The 19,232-nt window shown below is 52.1% G+C and overlaps 1 protein-coding gene and 1 pseudogene across 1 annotated transcript in view; both read right to left on the minus strand.

Moving 5' to 3' along the window:
- Positions 1 to 19,175, minus strand: part of MYO1F (myosin IF) — a 38,838-nt gene extending 19,663 nt beyond the window's left edge. The window contains exons 1-13 of the mRNA XM_020898668.2: positions 19,025 to 19,175; positions 8,748 to 8,885; positions 8,194 to 8,283; positions 8,014 to 8,108; positions 7,552 to 7,639; positions 7,341 to 7,430; positions 4,345 to 4,476; positions 4,043 to 4,177; positions 3,645 to 3,777; positions 3,218 to 3,414; positions 1,448 to 1,528; positions 1,268 to 1,354; positions 370 to 456 (exon numbers count right to left, since the gene is read on the minus strand). Of these exons, the coding sequence (XP_020754327.2) occupies positions 370 to 456; positions 1,268 to 1,354; positions 1,448 to 1,528; positions 3,218 to 3,414; positions 3,645 to 3,777; positions 4,043 to 4,177; positions 4,345 to 4,476; positions 7,341 to 7,430; positions 7,552 to 7,639; positions 8,014 to 8,108; positions 8,194 to 8,283; positions 8,748 to 8,885; positions 19,025 to 19,027 (1,356 nt within the window). The 5' untranslated portion in view covers positions 19,028 to 19,175. The remainder of the gene's footprint in view (positions 1 to 369; positions 457 to 1,267; positions 1,355 to 1,447; positions 1,529 to 3,217; positions 3,415 to 3,644; positions 3,778 to 4,042; positions 4,178 to 4,344; positions 4,477 to 7,340; positions 7,431 to 7,551; positions 7,640 to 8,013; positions 8,109 to 8,193; positions 8,284 to 8,747; positions 8,886 to 19,024) is intronic.
- LOC139034316 (CDAN1-interacting nuclease 1 pseudogene) lies at positions 4,488 to 7,334 on the minus strand (annotated as a pseudogene).
- Positions 19,176 to 19,232: the final 57 nt, after the last annotated feature.

Below are 19,232 nucleotides of genomic sequence, written 5' to 3' on the forward strand. Positions count from 1 at the left end.
GGAAGCTGGCTGGTACAGGACGGGGTGGGGAAGCCCATAAGGGATCCGTGCCTCTATCCTTTTCCCCAGATGGAGATGTAGGGGACCTGTCAACTTTGAGCCCTCTCTCTCCCGCAGCCTGCCTTGGGGGCAATGTTTGTGGAGTGAGTAAGTGACAGATGAGCAGAGTGAATGGAAGTGCTGGCTGATGGGTATGTCTGTGGGGCTCCAACTACCTAAGGGGGAGCGTGGGTCAGAAGGGTCTATGGGGGCCCAGAACCTCCAGGGTTCTCCCAGCTTTTCCAAGCCCAGCTCAGGAGCACAGTGATTTCCCAAGCCTAGTTCTGACTGGGGCCCAGCGAGAACCCCTAAATCTGGCTCAGGCCTCACCAGCTTGTTTTCGATGAGGTCACAGACGATTTTGTTGTTGAAGTACTGGATGGGGGTCCAGCGGATACCCTCCTGTACGTACTCCTCCTAGGGGTGGCAAAGGGGGCAGGGATGAGACCGGGCGCAAAGATGTGAGTGTTTCTAGAATGTTAGCTTCATAAGCATGGGTGGAGGAGATGTGACAGATGTCCCCCCCCCCCCCATAACTTGTCTCTCCCATCTCATCACTTAGGACTGTCTCCCATAACAAATCTCATTTCCCTGGAGGTCAGACCTTCCCCCTGGGGCCCCAGAATTGAGCCCCAGTTGCCTGAAGTGTGACCTTTTCATGAATACATCCCATTTGGCTCTTAAAAATCCCTTTCAGAGCCTGAAAGGCCAGTGGTTAAGATTCTGCTCTTCCACTGCAGGGGGTATGGGTTCAATCCCAGGTGGGAGTCTAAGATCTCACATGCAGTGTGGTGTAGCCAAAAATAAATAAATAATTTTTAAAAAAATCCCTTTCTCACTTCTTCAGTCATCTCCTGGTATTTTCCCTGAATCCTAGTCTCAGGCTCTGCCTCTGCAGGATGGGTAGAATGAAAACAGCAGGATTTTGTCCATCCCACTCATGGGGGTCTTCTCAGCACCGCAAGCAGTGCCTGTTATTGGCAGGCAGATTCTTTACTGTCTTGAGTCACCAGGAAGCCCATTGAAGGTCTGAACAAAGAGGCAATGCTCCAGCCCTCATCAGAGCTTTAGAAGTAGAAAACCTCTTGTGAAGAAGGAACTTGGACATGTCAGCAGAGAGAAGTGCCCATGTGGGGCTGGGGTGTCCCTGGTTGCTTGGCAACCTTCATGGCCCCACACCTCCTCCCCAGTGACCCCTGGCCCTGGCCAGTTGTCTTCCCCTGCCCACCTGTTCAGCCTTCAGAGTGAGTTCAATAAAGATCTGCTGCAGTTTCTCGTTGACAAAGTTGATGCAGAACTGCTCAAAGCCATTTTTCTGCCAAGGGAGGAAAAGCATGCCTCCCTCAGCGGGCTGATGCTGGAGGTCCCCCTCCCCCAGGGTGGGCATGGGTTGGCCGCAGGGTCATACCTGGAAGATCTCAAAGCCGTAGATGTCAAGCACGCCGATACTGTACTCCTCCTGGGGCTTCTGCATGGCACGGTTGATGGCCTGTGATGCAGAGGGACACTAGGTGAGTGACTACACAGGCCTCCCACTGTCTTGAGATGCTCTTGTCCCCTCCCACCAGTGTCTCTCCTGCCTTCTCCATTGCTGTGCCTACCCTCACCCCTGTCCATCATTCCTACAAGAAACCAGGTGTTAGGATATTAGGGTTCCTGCCTTGGGAGCTGGCTCTGCCCTTTAACCACTTTGCACCTCTATTTGCTCATCTTTAAAATGAGTTCACAGTAGCATCTCTCTTAGAGGGCTTTTTCTTAAGAATTAAATAAATCAATGCTTGAAGACAGAAGCATAGCTGGCATGTATTAATTGCTATGGAGCGTTGGCTACTACAGTCACAATCCTTTTTATCTTTTTTATGACAGGAAAGTGGGATTTATTGGTGGGCATGAGTAAAGAGCGGGCTTCCCAGGTGGCGCTAGAATCTGCCTATCAGTGCAAGAGACAGGTTTGATCCCTGTGTTGGGAAGACCTTCTGGAGGAGGAACTGGCAACTCACTCCAGTATTCTTGCCTGGAGAATCCCATGGACAGAGGAACCTGGTGGGCTACAGTCCATAGGGTTGCAAAGAATCAGGCATGACTGAGGCGACTTAGCACACCCAAGTAAGGATGGGACAGTGCCCAGGCTCTCATGAGCACAGGGCCCACCATTTGTCCAGGGGGCAGTGATTAGGGCTGTATTTGACACCACAGCCATCTGGAATGAGCTGCTTTTCTGCCACCATGTTTCCAAATCCATCCACATTAAACTTAGTAAATCCTCGATTCTAGGAGATATGGATCTTCTGGCAGCCAGGGAACTTGAACTTGACCCTCTGGAGGGCCTCAAACATATGCTCCTTGGTGCGGGTAGACATTATGACTTGGCCAGGGTGGACCCTGGCCACTGGGCCCTGGGGCTTTCCAAAGGCACCTTGCTCACCTGTATGGAGCCGAGACTGGGGGAGGGGCAGCTTGTCCATCATGAATGTCCCCTGGAAAGGACTGTCTCCAAGATCCCTTAGGCAACAGGCCAAGGGAGGCTGCTGTTTGCAACCATTGCATGTTTAGTCACCGTTCTTGACCTTGTCACATCCTGTTCTCGTCCACCATCACCTGGTCCATCACTTTGTCCTTTTGACAGCCGCCTTCATGGCTCTCTCTAAGGCACCCACCCCTCTCCATTCCAGCAGCCCCCATCTTGATTCAGGCCTGGACATTTCCCATAGGCCCCCTCCTGCTTGGGCTCCATGCAACAGCCAAAGTGAAAGTGAAAGTATTAGTTGCTCAGTTGGGTCCAACTCTTTGTGACCCTCTGGACTGTAGTCCTCCACGCTCCTCTGTCCATGGGATTCTCTAGGCAAGAATACTGGAGTGTGTTGCCATTCCTTTCTCCAGGGGATCTTTCCTACCCAGGGATCGAACCCGAGTCTCACTCCTTTGCAGGCAGATTCTTTTCTGTCTGAGCCTCGAGGGAAGCCCACAGATTAGTTTTTAAGGAAGACCTGAAGTCTTTAAGATAGACCTTAAATCTCCCATCAATCACTCCTGCTCGGTGTGGTACCTCCCACAGCTGGGCATTAGCGAGGTCATGACAGTCAAGATGCTCCCCCTCCCCCTCTTGGTTGGTCCAAGCCCTGGGCCTGCTGCCCCAGAGCCCCTCTTCCCCCACCCCTGTCCCCAGAGCCCCACTTGCCTCCACAAGGAAGTCAAAGAGACGGGAGTAGAGCCCCTTGGCCAGAGCATCCCGTGTGTAGGCTGCCTGCTCCACGTTCAGGGTCACGTCAATGGACTCGCTGCGTCCGCCCCAACGGCTGTCCATCTTGCGGCTGGTCAGTTTCTCCTGCAGCCGCCCGCTGTCAATGCCCAGGAGGTAGGCGGGGAAGGCCAGGACTGCCAAGCGGTGGGGTGGGGAGAAAGGGAACAGCCCGTCAGGTTCTTGGGCCTCACACAGGGGCTCCCATCTCTCTCCATTTTTGCCCCGTGACATCGATCTTGTTCGCTTAGGTCCTCAGACGCCAGGGGCCACAACTGGGAGGAAGCAGTTCACACAAACAAACACACACACACACACACACACACACACACGCCTCCACCACACCCTCCGCAGCACCCACACTCACGGTCTGCACTCTCCACCCGGGCGTAATTCCCGTCTTCGCAGAAGCTGATGTTTCCCAAATGCAAGATGCCCGCCACGAGCTGCAGGACCAGCTCTTGGACGTTGGCCGGGATCCCGATGACTTGCATGGCGCTCTGTAAGCACGTGGGGCGCAGAGCCTCTGGTGCAAAGCCCGACCTCCAGCCGACCCGCGGGTTAGGCTTCAGCGGCCACAGCACAGATGTGCGGGGCAGGGGGCAGGGGTGGGGGGACGGTCAGGACACCTGGACCCCTCTCCTGGCTTTTTTTTTTTTTTTTGCTGTGTGACCTTGGGCAAGTCCCTGTCCCTCTCCGGGCCTTGGTTTCCCGATTTGTAACACAAGAAGGTTTCCGGGGGCTGAAGTGGCAACAGGTGCTCACCAGAGTCTCACTGAAGTCGCTCCGGTCATCGGTGCCGTCCACCTTGTAGGTGTCTGACTGGTTGAGGTAGTAATAGTAGTCAGGAGTCATGAGTCCTAGGTTCTGCCGCTGCTCCTGAGAGGCCCCTTCCAGCAGCTGCAGGGCAAGTGAAGCTCATTCACGTGGTGGTGGATGGGGGCAGCCCTTGTAACCCCCCAGTCCTCGCCATCACGGGCTCCCAAACACTGACCCTCCCGTGGTATCCCCCCCTGGGCTCTAGTGGGGTTCCCTCTGCCCCAGCCGCATGGCCACCTTCCTTGCACCTGGTAGTAGATGTGGAAATTCCTCTCGTTTTCATTCTGCATGACCACACGGGATTTCTCCAGCAGGAAGTTGGAGATCTTGCCCCCATCCGGCTCCCCACCTCGGCTGAACTGGATCTCAAAGTACTTGCCCTGAACCCGAGAAAGCCACATCAGTCGCTGCCCAGAGTCCTAGGGCTACAGGTGAGGAAGGACTGGGGATGGGTCTTATGAACCTTCTTCCCTAAGTGACCTCAAGTAGCTCTTCTCTTCCCAACTCCCACTTACTGTTCTTCTCACCAGCTCTTTCCCTCCAGCCTTTGCTTAAGCTGGGTCCTGGGCCAGGAATGCCTTTTCCTCCCTCCCTGATGATTGAAGCCCTAACCTGGGACCTCTAGCCCTGTTGCCATTCCCTCCTCCAGGGGATCTTCCCAACCCAAGAGTCGAACGTGGGTCTCCTGCACTGCAGGTGGATTCTTTACCGTCTGAACCAAAATTATATAAAATAAGGGGCTTCCCAGGTAGCACCAGTGGTAAAGAATCTGCCTGCCAATGCAGGAGACATAAGTACCTCAGGTTTGACCCCTGGATTGGAAAGATCCCCTGGAGAAGGAAGTGGCAACCCACTCCAGTATTCTTGCCTGGGAAATCCCATGGACAGAGGAGCCTGGCAGGCTACAGTCCATGGGGTCACAAAAGAGTTGGACACCGCTGAACACAGCAACAGCAATAGGATAGAATAAAATAAAATAAAATAGAATTAAATGTTCTTGTGGTTCATTCATGTTTTTCTGTATATTGGTAGTCTGAAAACACAGACTGTGTGATTCTATTTATATGAAATTCTAAAACTGCTGAAACTAATCTATGGTGCCAAAAAAAAATTAGAGTGACTTCTTCTTGGGTAAGGTAGAAGTAGAGGTTGATTAGAAAGAGACAAGAGGAGACTTTCTGCAGAGATGGTGATATTCTGTATACTGATAGCAGTGTTGGTTGCATGGGTATATGCAGTTGTCTAAATTAATGAATAGTCCCCTTTAGATTTACATATTTTGCTGTATGCAAATTTAACTTTATTTTTTTATTTTTTTAAATTTTTTTGTGCTCTCACTTTTATTGCTGTGAATTATTTACATCTAAAATGTTGAATCATGAAACTGATGATACAGGAGTGAAAACCACAGCACTTCAAGCTTCCTGTATCATTATCTTTCCTTGTTCCACAGTTTAGGTCTTTGTCTAACAGTTCTGTCCTGGAGTCACACTTTGGAAAGTTGAGGTGGCTGGTTTCTCACACCTTTTGTGTCTGTGAACATAACTTGTGGCAGGAAAATAACATGTGGGTGGACTGTTTGATGCAGTCCACCAGTGGTCCATAACAGCAGTCATTCACGATGCACTGATAGACCTGATTTGCTAGAACTCCATCTGGAATCTGAGAAGGGTCCCGTAGCATACTGTTTATAACAGACTTGGAGGGTGGAGCTTCCTCATGCTCCTGTAGAAACCTTTCCAGTATGATCCGAGCCATTAATGAGGGTGCATATTCCACCTCATTGGCTAGCTCCAGGAGCACTGGGGCAGCTCCATTTCCCCCCACTGCATTCAGATACCTCTGGTAATAACTTTCAATCGCTTCTGAAGTATGATGTTTGGCATGTCAATATGTTTCTTAATATGTTTCTGGTACTCCCGGGAGAAGATGCTCAGCAGAGTGGCCTGTGATTGACTGGGGAACTTCTGCTTCAGCTTCCTCAGGCTCTGCCTGGTAGGTGGTACAGACACTAGGCACTGGGCTATCTCGTCATACTGGGCTTTGGTCAGTATCATGTTGGGCCAGGGACAGGGAGATGACAAGGGAAAGGAAAAAGGACACCCTTGTCTCGAGCAGTCTTGCTGTTGACAGATGAGGGTGCGTACACAGCAGCACAGCTCGGTGTCCCCGACTTCCTGGGCCCCTAACCCCCTGCAACCCTGGCTGCACAAGCCAAGACTTCACCAGGCACCTCCGAGGTGGGAGGCGGGCTCGCAAATTTAACTTTAAAAGAAATGAAAGAGAGATGCAAGTGTTTGAGGGAAAGGTATGATCGAGGCACATATGATCAACAAGAATAGTAAAATATTAATGGTAGAATCTGGGAGATGAGCATACAGGTGTTCACTGTAGTGTTTAGCTTTTCCATGTATATGAAAATTTTTAAAATAAAATGTTGGAGAAAATACGTTAAATATAATTATATTGAAATATATTAGAAAATAAAATATAATTATTATTATAGATGATATCTAGGGAAAAATCTCATTAGTGTCAGAATTCATTAAGCCATTTCCATGTTCAAGCATTTACTGAAATTATTGAAGTCTATGAAAGTGAAAGTGTTAGTCACTCAGTCGTGTCTGACTCTTTGCAACCTCATAGACTGTAGCCTCCAGGCTCGTCTGTCCATGGGATTCTCCAGGCAAAAATACTGGAGTGGGTAACCATTCCCTCCTTCAGGGAATCTTCCCGATTAAGGGATCAAACTTGGGTTTCCTGAAGTGCAGGGAGATTCTTTAGCATCTGAGCCACCACACCATCCCATTCCAACAGAGGAGACCCACAAGGTTACATTGGGTTTTTTTTTGTCCAAGCCACACATCCAAACAGTGAGAGAAAATGATGACAAACCCAAATCCGTTTACCTATTCTGCCTTTCATTAGGCTCAGCATAGCACCTGACACAAAGAAGGACTCCAAGAAGCATTTGATGAAAGGAAGAATGAATGAGGGAATAAATGGGACCTGAAATGCAAATAGGAACAGACACAGCCTAGCTGCAGCCAGGGGAGGAGTATTCAAGAATGGTACGCGAACATGTCTTGGCCTCCACAGAGCTGCTGATGGGGAACTTTTTTTTTCAGAGGGATCATGAACAGGAAGCCAGTCTCCCATTGAGGAGCAGGTATTTCCCGTACTCTTGAATGTACAGGTAAAGGAAAGAGACAGAGACAAGCAGTATAGAGGCCACAAGACTCACAAAGCGACTGGAGTTATTGTTGCGCACTGTCTTGGCATTGCCAAAGGCTTCCAGCAGTGGGTTTGATTGAAGGATGATATCTTTCACGTGCTGGGGAAAGAGGCAGGTGGGGGTGGGAAGAGGTCAGACTGAGGTGGGGTGTGGGAGTTTGGAGGTGAGGGGATGAAATTCCAGGTGGGGAGACTCAGCCACTCTCCCTGTTTTGCCTTACCTGGACCTTCTCGCCTCCACCCGACACTTTGGAGATGTAGCCCATGATATATTTGGCTGCCACTGTCTTCCCAGCTCCACTCTCTCCACTGAGGATGGGGGAGAGAAAGGATGATGAATGACCAGGGGTGGAGGAAGTGCCCTTTCTAGCTGGGGCTCTGATCGTTCATTCACTGATGCCTATTGGGTGCCAAGCAATAGCCCAGGCTATTGGGGATACCATAGCCAACAAGATGGATCTAAAACTCTATCCTCCTGACACTTAGATGGAACAGGTGGGCAATATCAGAATGAATGCCTAAAATACTTCATGGATCAGACGGTGAGAAGTTAAGTAGAGTGGGGCTGGGGGTGGAGAGGGACAGCGAGGCTCTGTTTGGATCAGGAGCTCCAATTAAACCTCCCTGGGGTGGTGATGCTGTTTGGGGGCTTTGGGGAGGAGGGTCCGGGGTTCCCAGTCTACCTGATGATGACACATTGGTTCTCACAGTCTATAAGCATGTTCCGGTACATGTTGTCAGTGAGGGCGTAGATGTGCGGGGGGTTCTCATACTGGGCCTGGCGGGAGAGACCAGGGCTCAGCCTGGGGCTAAGGTCAGGGGGAAGCCTTGGGGCTGTGGCTCCCTCCCGGTCCCCGCCTCACCGCGCCCTGGTAGAGGTCGATCTCGCGGTCTGTGAAGTAGGGCATCTGCTTGAAGGGGTTTACGGAGATGAGCACGGAGCCAATGTAGGTCTGGGGTGGACGTGGTTAAGGGCCATGCAGTGACCTGGCAAGCTGTGTCCCTCAAGGGGCCCTGTCCCCTCCTCCTGCTCCCTTGGGGCCTCCTAGAGCCCCGTGACTTGGAGGAAGAGATGGAGATACTCCAGTTGTCTTAGGAAAAACCTGAGCTGGATCCAGAAAGAGGGGAACAGCGGGTGCTGTGCCTGAGTTGCCCCAGAGCAGAGGGAGCAGTGAGAGCCACGGCCACTCCCAACGGGAGCCCCCCTGCCACTCCGCTATACCCGGGTCCTAACTCCCCGCACTCTTGCCGCCCATCCCCACTCTTCCTGTGGTCAGGTAGGCGTGTCCCTTCCGGCCTACAGCCTCTCTTTCATCCTCCCCTGCCCTCATCCACCCACCATCCCTCCAAGCACTGGTCAGTCATCCTCCTGTCCCTCAGTCCTGCATCTGCCCACCCCGCCCCCGGCCCAGGGTACAAAGATGTAGTCATCCATGAAGCGCTTGCGGAGGTTGCCCACGATGGCGTCCTCAGTGATCTGGGGTAGAAGCACCATGTCGTCCACGCCGCTCTGCTTCACATTGTGGCTCTGCCAGTGGAAGCGCTCCTTGCTACCCTGGGGGTGGGGGAGGTGGGGTGCCGGTGAGCCCCTGCAGGGGGCGTGGCAGGGGCTGGTGCCTCAGCACTCCTCCCCTTCCCACCTGGCTCACCTACATCATCAGCTTCTGATGCTGTCCCCTTGCCCACCTGCCACCTCCCTCCCTCCTTCCCCATCTCAGGGAAGACAGGAGAGGGAGACAAGGTCTAGTCCCAAAAGAGGAGGACAGACAGAATGACAGCTTGGATATATCCCTCAGCCCTCTCTCGTTTGGTACCAGCATCCCTCCACTTTGTATCCCGTTTCCATGGAGCAGAGGGTGATGCCTGGCCCAGTGGGGCAGAGTGTGCTTGGGGATCTGGCAACTGTGGGAGGGGAGGAGGGCATCAGGGAAGGCTTGATGGGGGAGCTCACCCACCCTCTCTCTCACATCCCCAGCCCATCTCTCCCTCCCTTGGCCCAGGCTGAGTTCCTGACTTTTCCCTGGCATTTGACCCAAGACGCTTGCTCCTTGGAAGAAAAGCTATGACGAACAGTATATTAAAAAGTAGAGACATCACTTTGCTGGAAAATTTCCATATAGTCAAAGCTATGGTTTTTCCAATAGTCATGTATGGATGTGAGAATTGGACCATAAAGAAGGGTGAGTCCTGAAGAGTTGATGCTTTCGAACTGTGCTGCTGGAGAAGACTCTTGAGAATCCTTTGGACAGCAAGGAGATCAAATTAGTCAATCCTAAAGGACATCAACCCTGAATATTCATTGGAAGGACTGATGCTGAAACTGAAGCTTCAACACTTTGGCCACCTGATGTGAAGAACTGACTCATTGGAAAAGACTGATCTAAGAAAGATTGAAAGCAAAAGGAGAAGGGGGCGGCAGAGGATGAGATGGTTGGATGGCATCACCGACTCAACAGACATGAGTTTGAACAAACTCTGGGGGATAGTGAAGGACAGGAAAGCCTGGCAAGCTGCAGTCCATGGGGTCACAAAGAAATCGGACATGACTGAGTGACTGAACAGCAACGTTTCCACCTCAAGGTGACCTTCTTCCCCCCACTTGCTTCCTCCTACCTTGGGGTCCTCTGAGCCCGTCCCCCTGAGATTCTCTCAGTCACCATGTGTCTGTGATCTCTGCCTCAGTGCCCTGCTGTGACCTTGACCCTCAGCTCCCCCAGGCTTCCCACCACCCCTGCCGTGGTCTCCACCCTTAGAGAGTCAGTTCCGGCACATTCCAAGCTCCCACTTTCCCTTTTAATTTTCTCCCTCAGCTTTTCATCAGCTGACACCTTTCTTTGGTCTCAAGGCAAGGAGGAGACTCAGACACAAGTTCCCCATTTAAACTCCTCCTCCAGGAAGGCTCCTCCAGGAAGCCTGCCAGGAGTGCTCTCTCCTCTGAGACCAGCTGAGGTCATCCAGCTCCTTAAACACTTCAGCACACTGGCTCTCTCAGGCACTCTCTGCCTCTGTTCAATATACCCTGTCACAGAGGGATCGGGCACAGAATGGTGGAGCTCTCCTAGCTGGTAACTCATGCTCAGACAAGGTGTCCCTCCTGCAGGAATCCCCACACCCACCAGACCTGGAGCCCCTGGAGGGCAGGGATTTGGACTAAGTCCTTTCTCAGCCCCTGCAGGGAGGACCTGGCAAAGGACAAGGGCAAAGAAAGAAACCCAGCTTCAGAGGAAGCCCCCAAGTATAAAGATGCATATGTGATAAGACGTTTCAGTCACGTCTGACTCTTTGCAACTCTATGGACTGTAGCTCACCAGGTCCTCTGTCTATGGGATTCTCCAGACAAGAATATTCGAGTGGGTTCCCAAGCCCTCCTCCAGGGGATCGCCCTGACCCAGGGATCGAACCTGCAGTCCTTATGTCCCTTGTATTGGTAGGCAGGTTCTTTACCACTAGCACCACTTGGGAAACTCAAGAGCAAAGATACTGGGAACCAAAGTCAGTTTTTCAAAGATGACCAGGACTTGCCAGGGGAGTGGAGATCGTGTGCTGGGCCCACCTGGGAGGGGATTCAGGCAGAGATCAAGTGGGAGGGTCATCGTGGGCAACTCCAGGGCAGAGGCAGATGAGAATCCAGTCTCTCCCCAGTGCTCCCCAGGGGGCACTGGGGAGCCATAGAAGGTTCCTGAGCAGGGGAGGTGCTGGCTCAGAATCTGGTCGTGCTGACAGTCTCTGAGGTGGGGGCGTGGGGCAGGGATTCATGGAAGAATATCCAGAGACATTAAATCAGCCCAGTTTTGGGTGTGGGTTAGATCTGGGTTCTGATCCTGGCTGTGTGACCTAACATTGCTCTGAGCCTCAGTGACTTCATCTATAAAATGGGAGCAGCCTTACTTCCCAGGGTTGAAAAGAGAGATTAACTGCTTTGGGGGAACAAAGTGGGGAAGGGGAAGGGTTCCCAGAAGAGGGACACTTGACAGAATTAACATTCACCAAGCATCTATGACATGGTGTTGCCAATTTTTTTTAAAAAACTTATTTTGCATTGGGGTATAGCTGATTAACAAACAATGTTGTGATAGTTTCAGGTGAGCAGTGAAGGGACTCAGCCATGCAAGGTGTCACCCATATTATTGGCAATCGTCATAGCTCAGTGTGGTAAAGTCTGGGAAGGAGATTGGGGCCTGAGAGGGATTTGACCCTTGACTAAGGATGCAGCTAACCTGGTTCCAAGGACGTGGGGTTCAAATCTGGGGTCATCTGACAGCAAAGGCCAGGTGTTTGCATCTACATTCGTGAGTGGCTGGGCTCCAGGGGGCTTTGGGGATGGTGTGTGAAAGCTGAGAAGGGTTTTGATCAAGTACAGAGAGAAAAAGTTCAGCAGACAGAGTGAACTGCCAGGGCAAGTACAGAGGTGTGACTGAAGCAGGAAGAGAAAGCAAGAGGAGGGAGTGTTTCGGGGAGGGTAGGGGGGAGGAAGGGGCAGGGCTGGAGCCCCTGAGACTGCTTCTAGCCTGATTATTGAGAGTGAGTTCTTCTTTTTTTGAAAAAAAAGAACACTATTTTATTATTCTTACTGTTATTTAGTTTATTTATCGGCTGTGCCATGCAGATTTGCGACCTCGGTTCCCTGACTAGGGATTTAACCCATGCCCCCTGCATTGGAAGTGCAGTCTTAACCACTGGACCACCAGGGAAGTCCCAAGTGTGAAATTTTCCAACAGCAATTACGACCCCATCTCTCTGTGGGCAGCTTCCCATCACTGCCGTCCCCATGCAGCCACTCCACTGAGATTTCTTGAGCACCTAGTCTGTGCCAGTAACCTAGGACTTCAGGAAGAACTCTTTCAGTTCCTCACTCCCTTGCCTCTAAGCCTTTGCAGATGTTGAGCCCTCTGCCCAGAACATCCTTCCTGCCTGGTTAACAATGCCAATCTAGGGACTTTCCTACTGGTCCAGTGGTTAATAACCCGCCAACCAATGTGGGGGACACAGGTTCAATCCCTGGTCTGGGAAGATCCCACATGCTGCAGAGCAACTCAGCCTATGCGCCGCAACTCCTGAGTCTGCTTGCTGCAACTACTGAAGCCTGCGTGCCTAGAGCCTGTGCTCTGCAACAAGAGAAGCCACCACAATGAGAAGGCCTTGCACCTCAACTAGTGAGTAGCCCCCACTCGTGGCAACTAGAGAAAGCATACATGCAGCAGCAAAGACTCAGTGCAGCCAAAAAAAAAAAGCCAATCTTTGCCTTTAGACGTGGCTCAGGTGACACCTCCTCCAAGAAGACCTCCCTGATTCCAGGCCAGGTCAAGTGCTCCCTCTAGATCTGCCAACTCTCTGGGCATCCCTCTCCATAACCCCATCCCCGATCTGGACGTTGTGAGTGCTATCTGGGGGTATACTGCTCCTGAGGGTGCTTTAAGAATTGTGGGAGGACTTCCTTGGTTGTTCAGCGGTTAAGAATCTGCTTGCCAATCCAGAGGACACAGGTTTGATTCCTGATCTGGGAACTAAGATCACACTTGCGGTGGGGCAACTAAGCTCGCTCTACAACTAGTAAAGTCTGCACACCCTAGAGCCTGTGCTCTGCAACAAGAGAAGCCGCCACAATGGGAATCCTGTGCACCTCAGCGAAGATTAGCCCCTGCTCACTGCAACTGGAGAAAGCCCACAAGCCGCAACAAAGACCCAGCGTAGCCATAAATAGGTAGATTAATTAATTTAAGAAAAAGAAAGAAGCATCCAGTATTTAGAAGCTTACGTTGCTCGTGATGTTAATGTGTCCTACTTGGGGTGGGGGGTTGGGGCTGTCTCGCTGGCTGAGACACACCTGTGTTGAGGTGTTAGCCACTCCAGTGAGAGTTCTTGGGCCACTGGCCTGAGCACTTTCATCTTTCCATGCACATTTTATTCTAAATGACTCTCTCCTGGCCTTGCAGGGGACCACATTCAATGTTTCTGAAAGATGGAAGTTAGTGTGATTTGTTGCATGTGAATTTCATTTCAGTGTTTCAAGGGGGCCTGCTGAGATGTTTGGTACAAGAAGCAGGTGCTGGATGTGATGGGCTTCCTAGGTGGCTCAGTGGTAAAGAATCCGCCTGCTGATACAGGAGATGTGGGTTCTCTCTCTGGGTTGGGAAGATCCCCTGGAGAAGGAGATGGCAACTCACTCCAGTATTCTTGCCTGGAAAACCCCATGGACAGAGGAGCCTAGTGGGCTACAGTCCATGGGGTCACAAAGAGATGGACAAGGCAGTGACTGAGCAACAGCAACAACTGGGTGTGATGCTCTGAGAGCCCTGGGATACAGCAGGAAGGGTAGGTGGGGGAAGACAAGGTTTTGGGAACAGCAGTGTGGAGGGGTTAGCAAGCATCCCAGGGCAGAGGCTGAGTTTGGAGGCAGCCAGGACCTGGGGTGGCCGGTTGGGAGAAGCAGGGTTCTGTCGACTGGACCCCCAGCTGCTAAAGAACTTCATGCTCACTGGAGGCTCAGAGGGTCTCCCCATGGACACCTCAGGGTCAGGAGTCAACTTGGGAGGTCAGGAGGCATAGACAGGGAGAGAGGACTGCTTTTGGACAGTCTGGCCAAGAACGGGAAGAGGGAAAGAGGCTTTGTGGGGAAGGAGGGGTCAGGGGAGTGTATTTTCTGTTTTTAAAATAAGGAGACCAGCTGGTGTGTTGGTGAGAAGAGCAAAATTTTAAATGAAATTTTAAATACAGGGGATGAAGTGATGTTATTCAGGGGCCTGGTGGGGCTGCAGTTTCCCTGAGTCGGAGTGGAGAGGTTGGGTAGGTGAACTGGAAGTGGATTCTCTCTCTGAAGACCTCAAAGGGTGGGGCGTGGGTGGTAACTATGGTAACCAGGAACAACAATACGTAACAAAAGTTCACACCCCACTGGCACTTATTTTGTGCCAGACACTGGTCTAAGCTTTTTCCGTGAATTATCTCATCGTATCCTCTGGGCACACGCCTGGGTCAGTACTTTGATTAGGTCCATCTTGCGAAAGAGAAAACTATGGCCTGGGAGAGAGGTTAAGTGTCCTTCCTAAGGTCACACAGCTGAAAGGGAAGCTGGGTCTGTGTCGGGATTGGCCAGGGTTAGTGCTATATAGGTCAGATGAGGATGGGGAGGAGACACGTATGGTCCTGTCCAGGGTTTCCTTTTTGGGGTCATCCTGATCTCCATACTCTTGGGACCCCCTTGGGCTCAGCTGAGACTACAGGCCACTTCCTTTCTCTGAGGTCAGAGGCCCCGAGGCCAGCTGTGTCTGGCTGGCTCTCCTGGCCCCTAGAACTTGGTTCCTCTTCCTGTCCCTCCCTCCTTTCCCCACCCAGTGGAGTGGACCTCTGCCTCTAGCAGCCCCTCCTTCTGTGTTCAGCCCCAGGAAGCTGGAACCCCCGGGTCCAGCTGAGTTCTACACGATCACACAAAAAACCCATGGGTTATTTGTGACGGAGAGAGAGGTTTTTCTCAAGGGGGTACAGTGTGAGGGAGGAGAGTTGAGAATTTTGGCAAGGGATGAACTAGGTGTGAGGCCTGGCTTGACACTTGGCTATGGGACCCCAGGGAGGCCACTTCATATCTCCAAGCCTCAGTTGCCCCATCTGTAGAACGGGTGCCATAATAAATCTCCTCCATGGGCTTGCTGGAGAAAATAAACAAGCCAGTGCTGAGAAAAGATCCACTGGGTTGCCTCAGGAAATGGCAGCCAGTGTCCCCAAGAGCATTTAGTGAAAGTGGTCAGTGTTTGATAATATAGAGGAGCTGGTCAACATAGACTTGTTGAATGAATAAATGAATGAAGTGTCATTGCGATAAGACTGCCTCCTATCCTGTGCCATTGGTATCCATCTCTTTGTGTCCCCCAAGTCTCTGAGGGTCAAGTTGAAGCTGTTTGTTCCGCCCTTGGGGGTGAGGGTGTAACAGAGAGCTTGTGGTCACAGTTGACCACAAGTCAGATATGACTCAACAGGCTGGAGTTCTTGTGAAAGATAGTCAGGGGCGTGAGGTGACTGGGACAGAAAAGAGAACATATTTTCTAACTTCAGCTCTTCAGAGAGGCTCCCCCGCAACTTACAGCAGAGGCATGGGGTTGCAGCTTCCCTGGTGCCAAAGAAGGGAGAACCCAGGGCTGGGGCATTGGAGCCCTGTAGTAAAAACACTTTCTGAACTCCTACTATGCATGGAGGTCTGTGGGGACCAGGACTAGACTCTGCTCTTGAGTAGCTCAGAAACGAGTTGTCCAGGGGAGACTGATCCCAATCAGACTGCACGAAGAAGAACTGAGGCAATCAGAGAGGGCTTCCTGTAGGAGGCTGAGGCAATCAGAGCAGGCTTCCTGTAGGAGACAGACCTTGAAATGTGAATGTTTCAGAATGTTGTCAGTGGTGGCAGCAGGAGCAATGGGCCAGAAGGCCTTGGGTGCGTGTGGGACACGCACTAGGATTCTAGTTGCTTGAATTAAAAACTAGACTATAGGAGTCAGCCCACACCCTCAGGTGGCCTCTCACCTGGACGGAGGAGGAAGAGGTTGTCGATCAAGGTGGCCGTACAAAGTGTGACCTTGGGGATCACTGGTTGAAATCCTCTACTATCTTGGGGTTTCTGGCCACTTGCCGAATCTCCCTGCCTCTGTTTTCTCATTGGGCAAATGGGAATATTGAGGACTATGGGCCTCGTGGGCAGCTGTGCAGATTCAACAAGGCAAAGCTTGTCAAGAGGAAACACTAGCCTCTCTCCCCATCGCCAGTGGCAGCAGCAGCAGCAGCAACCTTAAGCTGGCCAATCCCACAGGCTCAGGACACAGAGTCAGGAGGAGAAGGGCTGGAGGAGCGAGCTTTTGCAATCTGCACCAACTGCTCTGGCCTCCCTGCTCCTGGGTGGTGATGAGCAGAGCCTCAGACTGGAGAGAACAACGAAGCAGCCACTTCCTTCCTCGCCGGGGTCCTGCGTGCTGTGGTTGCCAGCCGGTGGTGAGGTGAAGCTGCTGTGGCAGGGGCTGCAGGAGCCGCCCTCAGCCCCTGGCCCCACCCTGGCCCCTGCTGTGCCCTTGGCGCCTGGGTCCTGCTCTGTGGGGCTCTGGGGACACACCCTGTATCTCTACCCCACGCAACCAACATTCTCACCTCCAACGGCTCTCAGGTCTCCCCCTCCCTTGGGAGGGGTGTCTCAGGCTTCTTTGGCCCTAACCAGAGGCCATTCTCCAACATCTGAGGATCCTTGTCCTTCTAGAATCTTTTTCCTTCACCCTCTCTTGGCCTCCAGCCTTTTCTGTCCATCCCCGTGACTGCCGCCCCTGGCTCAAGCAGCCACATTACTGGTCTCCCGGCTTCACGTCTGTACTTTCAAAACAACCACCATTACTCTCATGTCACCACCATTATCAACTGAGGACAACCAATTGCTGCCTTTACCTGCCCCTGAGCCGAAGTCGAACAGAAACTGCTGATAACCTTAATGCCAGCTAACATCAAACAGAAGAACGAAGGATTCCACTACCCATTTCCTTACCATCACTCACCACCATCAGCACTCATTACCACCGGCACCAACAACCCATAATAACCAATCACCATCGACAGTAACAACCACAATCACAATAGTAGCCGTCAACAAGCACATGTAACCTACCACCACTGAAGCAGCGGTCAGTTGTTCTCTAGTCACTAAATCGTAACTAGCAGTCACAGACTCTTCTGCGACGCTGTGGACTGTAGCCTGCCAGGCTTCTCTGTAAACGGGATTTTCCAGGCAAGAATACTGGAATGGGTTGCTATTTCCTTCTCCAGGGGATCTCCCCGACCCAGGGATCGAACGCAGTGTCCTGTGTTGGCAAACAGATTCTTTAGCACTGAGCCACCTAGGAAGTTCAGCATTCAATCATACCCCTTTCCAGACCAACAGTACATCACCACCAGTCCCAAGACAGTCACCCAAATCATCAATGAATGACCAAGAGCAAATGAACATCACTGTCACCACCCAACTTCAAACGATGACCAGCTGCCATTATTCTAGAGATCAACCCTCCAGAGGAAAGCAAGCAGCCGCCAGCCACCAATATTCAACACTAGCAGGCACTAAAAGCAGCCATCCCTGCCACCACCACACCACCGACATGGGACAGCAGACAGCAATGACCACCGTCATGAACAATGACATCAACAACCCAACTCTTCCACAGGAACCAAGAATGAAGCCACATCCATCCATCACCATGGCTAACTCCCACCATGAATATGCATCACCCACGATGGCTGCGGCTGTGTATGGAGCATATTGTGTGCTCTGTGAAGCACTTGACAAACATCATTTCACTGACTCTTTCAACACTCTTTCTGGCATCCAGCACCCCTCCAGGAAGATATCAGCACCCCTAGACAGAGGTATTAACTTCATGGATAAATTACACTCTTTTTTTTTTTTTTTAATTTGTGATCCTCTTGGGTGAGTTTCTCCCTTCCCAGACCTGGTTGGCCAAGCAAATCATTGACTCAGCATTTCACACGGTTTCCTTGGGAGGGGTTGCTTTTCTCACAAGTAGCAAGTTATTTCCTGTGTTTCTTTGATCAAGGAGTCTTCCCGGCCGGCTCAGTCTTGGAAGGGCTTCCATCTCAAGCCCAGAGCTCTAGCTGATGGTTTGCTTGTGGGTTAACCAGAGGGGTCCGTGGCCCGTGATGCCCCATTTATCACTGGCTTTCTGAAATAGGGTGATCTCGCAATCCCTGCCTCTACATTGCAGCAACTGCCAGGAACCCTGCAGTTGTCACCCTTAGCTCTGTGACTGTCCCCAGCCACACGCCCTAATGGACAGGTTGACAAAAAATGAAAGCTGAAGTGGCTTGCAGAACCATGGAACTTTAGCTGCGGGGGACAGAGGTGTGACATTTATAGCCAGCCAAGTCTCCTCTTCATGAGTGTGACATGATGCTACTGGATCTAGACCGAGGACCATGACTGTCTCTACAACCTTATCACCACAGTCATCATCAGACCTCAGTCTCACCAGGCGGTGATGCTTCTGGGTGCAGTGTTTTTTTCCCTGCCACCCTCCAGCAGAAGGTAGCGTGGTGGTATGGACAAGTTTCATCTCACCCACTCTCGCTTCTGTGATGACTACGCCAGACCACCCTGTCACCCACACTGGGACGCCGGCATGCCACCGTCATGACAACCCACCACCCACTTGACCCAGCTTTCTCTCCCAACTGTGGTGGGCTCAGAGAGGCTGGATCCCAAGACCCTCTGAAGGTTCCCCCAAACACCTTCCACATCCTGAGAGACTTCCAAATATGACATGCGTGGGAACTGAGGCCTGCAGAGGGGGAAGTGACTGGCCCAAAGCCACACAGGGAGATGAGGCACCAAACTTGGCTGGGAACTGGGTTCCCCACACCCCAGGAAAGGGGTTTGTCCCTGCACCTGCAGGCGCTGTGTGAGCCTTCAAAACCATCTTCTGTCCTCCGGTTACTCCTCCATCCTTGGTGCCCCAAGCCCACCCTGGCATCGTGTCCACCACCCAATGGGAGCTTGGTGCCCGGTGTGGGATGCTTGGAGCACCTGAGTTGTACGGCAGAATCCCAGAGGGTCTGCTGTGCCCATTCCCATGGTCCCACGTTCTGGTGGCGGCCTCTAGACACTTCCATCTGCCTGGTGCCCCCGACTGCGGCACTTCGGGGCCCACCCTGATGACTTACCATGGTGGGGGCTGGTGTCTGGGTCCCCGAGGAGGTGCCTGGAGGGGTCGCGGGAGGGGCGCAGGCTCAGGAGGCTCCTGGGGGCGGCTCGGGCATGGCCCTGCTCCTGCTCCTCCGGCAGACTCCAGGCCCCAGTTCCTCTTACAACAGCCCCCTTCTCACTTCCTTTGGCGGGAGGGGCCCGCGGCTACCGGGGAGGGAAGCTGAG

Source organism: Odocoileus virginianus, chromosome 3 (genome assembly GCF_023699985.2).
Source record: "Odocoileus virginianus isolate 20LAN1187 ecotype Illinois chromosome 3, Ovbor_1.2, whole genome shotgun sequence".
NCBI lineage: Eukaryota > Metazoa > Chordata > Mammalia > Artiodactyla > Cervidae > Odocoileus > Odocoileus virginianus.